At 29.2% G+C, this 6542-nt stretch overlaps 1 protein-coding gene across 1 annotated transcript; it reads right to left on the reverse strand.

The window, feature by feature from the left end:
- Window positions 1-917: 917 nt before the first annotated feature.
- Window positions 918-4820, reverse strand: LOC121243960 (sodium transporter HKT1). The gene is made up of 3 exons (XM_041142016.1): window positions 3504-4820; window positions 1804-2043; window positions 918-1170 (listed from the first exon to the last, which is right to left on the reverse strand). The coding sequence occupies exons 1-3, from the start codon at window positions 4691-4693 to the stop codon at window positions 969-971; spliced, it is 1632 nt and encodes a 543-aa protein (XP_040997950.1). The 5' UTR covers window positions 4694-4820; the 3' UTR covers window positions 918-968.
- Window positions 4821-6542: the final 1722 nt, after the last annotated feature.

Consider the following 6542-nt stretch of genomic DNA (forward strand, 5'->3'; position numbering starts at 1 on the left):
CATTAATCCATGTGTTGCATTCGCCACTTCTTTCTTTGAGTAGAACTTAAAGTAAGGTATGCGACCGAAACTTGCCATTGATCGAACTTGTATTATGTGTTTATCTTTTTTTACTCTAGATGTAAATATTTTGGATGATCTAAATCTAATATCCAACGCAAGTTGACTAAATGAGCACATTGAGTTGAGTTGAAATGATAAAATATTGTTAGAATATTATTTTTTAATATTATTATTATTTTGAGATTTGAAAAAGTTGAATTATTTATTATATTTTATGTTAAAATTTAAAAAAAAATTATAATAATAAATTAAGATGAGCTGATAATTCAAATGAAGCATAAGGAAATATCACTTAAAAGAAATTGGGTATTGGATTCCAAGTAAAAGAAAAGGAAATTGAATTTCGTACAAAGCTTCTTATCATAATGTCAGGATACAGGATATAGCTTTGACTCCATTCCAGCTTCAACATGAAATAATGTCAGGAAGTATATACTTTAATTTGTAACTGATTTGGGTTGGCATGATGATAAAAGAGGAATCATATTTGTAATTTTAAAGTGTGTAAGTTTTACGTACTTATTTTAAAAAAGTAGATAAATATAAGAATTAAATGAAAAAAATAAAAAAAAATGATTTTTTTATAGTAGATTCTAATTTTTTTTAAAAAAATATACAAGACTTAAACAATCTAAAACTGTTTATAGCACAAAAACAGATTAACCACTAAATTAATTAATTAGGCTCTGGCAGGATTGGTCAAAACAAGAAAGTTTGCTGCAACATATATAAATAGCTATATATAGAAAATAAGATTTTCTTTCCAAGCTAGAGAAGCATACTCTGAAAGCTTAACTGCTTTATATTGTCAAAGTCAACTAATTAATAAGTACTTCCTGCATGAAGATGTACATATATATACATACATATATATATATATATATAAAGGGTATAGACCTAATTCATTAGGAAAGTTTCCAGGCTTTAGTACCACCTTTCATGGTGAATTTTTTAAGCTTTCCAAAGAGCATAACAATGATGAGAATGATTTTTCCCTTGGTACTCCATCTTCCGACAAATCCGTACCATGTGTCTGCGCAGGAGCTATCTGGTTTCACTTGCCGTTTGCAGCTATAGCCAGTTGAGTACCCAACGTTACCGTATGCACTGTACATATCATCACACAATCTTAGTTAGTTCTTATTATTCGAACAATTATATTCAACTGGGTCATACATGCACTACAAGAAAAAGTGAGCATATATGACCGATTATTTGCGATAAAAATAAATTTATTTTGTCAAAAAATAGTCATTTTCATAAAAAATAACTAGTCACAAATAAGCAATTTTTTTATAATGATAATATTAATATAATACATGTACTTTTTGAGTCCTCACTTTTGCCTTATCTAGATAGAGTTATTCTACCATCAATTAAGCCGATTTCTAGAGCACATGATAATTCATGTCATTTAAATTATAAGTTGATTCAAATTTTAAAATTTATCTTTTAAATTAAATTATATATGATTCCGTAAGAGTATTTTATTATGTGTACTCTATATAATACTGGTTTAAGAATATAATTTTTCATCTAGATCATGTAAGACATCATGTAATAAGTGTTTCGAGCAATGTCATTATTTATCTTAAATTTTGTTATCTTCAACCACACTTGTTTATGTGACACATTTTAAATGGTTTTATATGTCTATAACTTAAAATATGAGTACATGCCAACCGGTATGATTGGAGATCATAACGAAATCTAAAATAAAGAGAGGTCATGAAAGCTAACCTTATCACTTCTAGGATGATGTTCAGGACACTGAAGTTAAGAGGATCTTCCTTCATTTGTTGTCTCTCAGTTATACATATGAGAATGATGAATAGAACTAGATAGGAGAGTTGTGAGAGCATCAGACAATCCATGAAAGTAGTCAGCTGCTTCCTTCGATTTGGGCTTCCTTTCCCATTTTCTGAAGACACCTGATCCTGATACTTTGTTGGAAGGAACGTAGTATATGGTGGGAGATACCTAAAAGAACAAAAAATAAAAATAAATAAATAAAATGTCCCCTATATATTAAAGTCTAGCTTGTTTGGATCATAATATATTTAACTAGTTGTTTTTTTTTTTAATAAATATTATGGATAATGGTAATATTTGGAGTTATTTATGTCGACTAATCTCTTGTGTAAGTGTTGTTTCACATGCAAGCATAGGACAAGACAGATCCGGCAGGATGATTACAAAGAGATAATGGAGCAAAGAATTATTCCTCTGAAATTATTGGAGACCCAATTCTGGCATGATTACCACCAATTCATGTGGGTCCAACGCACAAATGCACACTTACTTTACTGCTATCTCTATAAGAAAAATAGATTTTATGATCATTTAATTACGGTAAAAAGATCATTTATGATTAAAATAGACTCATTTTAACTGTAAATAATCATTTCGTTAGAATTAACTGGCTACAAATAAACAATTTTCTTGTAGTGTAAAATGAATAATTCATCCATTTAAGTTGGAGAAAGTCTTACAAGTTTAAAAATAAATTCATAAATTGAGGTATTTTCATATCATATGATAGATTTATATTTATACAAAAATTTTATAAAAATAAATTTATAAACTAACGTATTTTTATATGATACGTTAAATTTATTTTTTAATAAAAGTAATTTTACAATCTGATATACTACATCAAGTTATATTAGTTTGTTAATATATTCTTATAAAATCTCTTTATAGCTAAAATATTTTTCTTTTAAGTTGAATATGTTTCATCAAATTAGGGTTTGATTTTATTTCATAATTTTGCATATAATAATTTACTGTCGTCGTCTAATGAAAAATAATGTTAATATACCTTAGTATACTTTTTCAATATATATATATAACTGTTTGACTTTGTCAAAATTAACTTGTTTGATTTCAAGATAAGATGAGATCGATGAAATGAATTGAGATTAAAATTAAAAATTAAATAAATTATTATTATAATATATATTTTTTTAATATTATTTTTATTTTAGAAGTTAAAATTATTTATTTTATTTTATATAATAATTAAATAAAATAAAATAAATTGAGAAGAATTATAAAATTAAAAAGGCAACATCAATTGACACTTCACCTTCTTTTTTTTATTTTTTCCCACTGTTGCTTTTATAAAATGTTTTTCGAGGCAAATACGAATTAATGCTCAAAGATCCTGGAAATTGACCTAGCATATGAACGAACTTAAAACTATGAAATTTTCATCTAATTTTATTTTATCATTATAATTTTTTTAAACTTTCACATAAAATATTATAAATAATTCAACTTTTTCAAATCTCAATTCAATTTTTTCAAATTTCAAAACAATAATAATATTAAAAAATAATATTTTAAATTTTCAACTAAAATAAAAAATTCTCATCTCACTCCCCCAAACATTTAGGGTACTATTGGCTTCCAGAACGAATGTAATCAGGATGACTCACATCATGACGATGAATAGCAGCAGAATTGCTGGAGAGATGCTGGAGAGATCGAAGACACTTTCACCCGCATGCCGCGCGTTCACAGCTTGATTCAAGGAGCCCACGAGTTTCTGATAGGAATTCAGGTCATCCATGGCGTCCGAGTTCCACTCCATACAGCAAAATAGTACGATCGCTATCGATATGAAGCCAAAAACAGTCATAAACAGAAGAGCTGCGTGAGGAAGATAGAGTAGATGACTGTATCCCATGTCTCTGTAATTTCTCAGTATGAAACTGAATTCTGCTCTTTTATTGGTTTTCTTCAAAACCCAGATTACAAATAGCAGGCATGGCGGATACAAAGTGTTTCCCATAAGAATTTGTGAAATGAGAAGCAGCAGGAGACCTGAATTCTTCTTGAAAACCATGACGTTCTCGTTTGTTGGGATGAAACCGCAGTTTGTGAAAGAAGAAACCACCGAGAACACAGAAAACGTCGTAAAATCTAGGCCCTTGTTTTTTAGAACCGTTCTTGCAGTTGGATCGAGGCTTATGTACAAGAAAACTGAACTAGAACCAACTAGAATAACCACCAATAAATAACCTAACACCACATAACCCAAAGCCATAACAGAGTTATACTCGAGACTAAGACTGTCCAAGCACATGATTCCTTGTTCAACATCGTTTTGATTAGGTTTCTCGGATTCTGGTCTAGGAAGGGCATTCAAATCGAGTTCGTTTTGTTTGTTTAAATTATTATGGATTTGAGAAATAGGGTTGACGTTAATAGCTGTACTACTGGCTCTGTTCTGATCAACATGAGTACTTTGATGGTTTTTGGGAAACTTAGACCTCGCAAATTGAAGTCCAAGCATGGAAATGAAAACCTCCCCACCAACAAACATTAAGATTGTCATAATGATGAGTTGGGTGTTGGAGAATACCTCCATTTCCACGGTTGACATGCTTGAAGTTGTTGTAGCAGAGACGGACGTGAAGAACACATCAACAAACTTGGGTCTAAACGAGGTTGTTCTTGGCTTTGAGACTGTTAAAGCCAAACTACCGAGCAGAGAGACAATTAAGAAGTAACTGAGCTGGATCAATGGAGGGTGGAAATGGAGGTCGAGAAAACAAGCAACTTTGTTGCATGAATCCCTACAAAACTGCCCTAATTTCCTAGAAAAACATGCAAACTTCTCCATATCTTTTGGGTGAAGAATGGTCTGTCCATGTTTAGAGTAGTGCGGGTTTATAACGCAGCAACTGGCAAGGACGTTCTAATTTAGGTTTGTGGAAGTGAACTTCCCTGTCCATAGCACTATCTATCTACTGAAAGGGACATCACCTTGTAAAGGAGAATGATCTATGGCATGAGAAGAATAAAATAATGGAAAAAGTTTTATTAATTTGCAATTGATCTCGCCCTAAAATACTCATGTTGTCATAAAGTTTTATTCCCAGTTTGTTTTTCACGTGGTGAGATGTATTGGTTTTGGTGGGCTTGCGCGTTCGCGTGCACAACTCCAAAGTAGTCTTAGAAAATGTACACCATATTTATTTATATTGCTGACGTCTCATTTGTTTTTGTAAGTTGAAATTAAAATTAAAAATTAAATAAAATATTATTAATATTATTTTTTAATATTATTTTTTTTAAAAATTTAAAAAAATTAAATTATTTATTTTATTTTATATAAAAATTTAAAAAAATTATAATAATTAGATAAAATAAAATAAATTGAAATGAATTATAAAAACAAACGTGGACAAAAGCTCCGAATTTGAAATCTTCAACCATGCAGTACTATCTATATTAATCACACGCTAATTTAGTTGCTGGCCCTTTTGAGAACTTTTCTTGCAACTGTGCAAGCTGGCTGCGTTGAATATATGCTCTGCGAATATTCCACATACCACAGCGATTCAAACACAGTTGCAGCATTGCCAAGTTATAATGCAGCAGTTAAAAACAAGGGACTGGAGAAATAATTTAAGGAGAAACATGGCGTACGTTAAAATCAACCGTGGGACCATATATATTAATTAATTCGTGCCAATCATCAAGAGTATTGTCTTGTATGTATATATTAAAAAAAATATATTTTAACTATAAAAGAATTTATAAAATTAAATTCATAAATTAATATAATTTGATGTAATACGTCAGATTGTAAATTTTTTATAAATAGATATAATATATCACATAGAGATATATCAATTTTTGAGTTTATTTTTGTAAAATCTATTTGTGAATATAGAAGTACATTTATATATATATATAAAGGTAATCACATGTCCAATATGACTAATTAAGCCTCGTTTGATTACACAGATAATTTGTTAATAATAATGAAATAGTTTGAATTAAGATTTTTATAATATTTTAGAAAATAAGAGAAAATTTTTTTATAAAATTAAAAGAGAATTAGAATATAATTTTTTAATATAATTTTTTATTTTAAAATTTAAAAAATTGAATTATTTTTTGTGTTTTATCTACTTCAAGATCTATCCAAAATCCTAGCTAGTCATGTATTGAAATGGCTTCGTTTGGTAATTAAAATCATCTCAATTTATCTCAACTCATCATTATAATTTTTTTAAATCTCAACATAAAATATAATAAATAATATAATTTTTTTAAATTTTAAAATAATAATATTAAAAAATAATATTTTAATAATATTTTATTATCTCAATTCAATTCAATATTCAAACACAGCGTTAAACGTTAGTGCCGCATGCTAACTGTAAATTCACAACCTGGTGCTTGCCTGTACGTACGTGCGCCATTAGCTTCCCCCACTTGGCGTAGAGGACCCAGCTGCAGGGCGATAGAGCAGGCCACTACGTCTACCGACTATTCATTTTTTTTATTTTTTATTTTTTATTTTGGTTAGTGGAAGATCACTTCAAACGGTATCAATAAGGATGTCGACAGAAACTAGACTAGTGTTAGTGATCAGAGTGATCAATATTGTGGAATGGAATCCATTTTGCATATCGAAATTCTATACAGAAGTTTTACGTCGTATACTTCTACTTAATTAA

The sequence above is a fragment of the Juglans microcarpa x Juglans regia genome, chromosome 8S (assembly GCF_004785595.1).
Source record: "Juglans microcarpa x Juglans regia isolate MS1-56 chromosome 8S, Jm3101_v1.0, whole genome shotgun sequence".
In the NCBI taxonomy this organism is placed as follows: domain Eukaryota; kingdom Viridiplantae; phylum Streptophyta; class Magnoliopsida; order Fagales; family Juglandaceae; genus Juglans; species Juglans microcarpa x Juglans regia.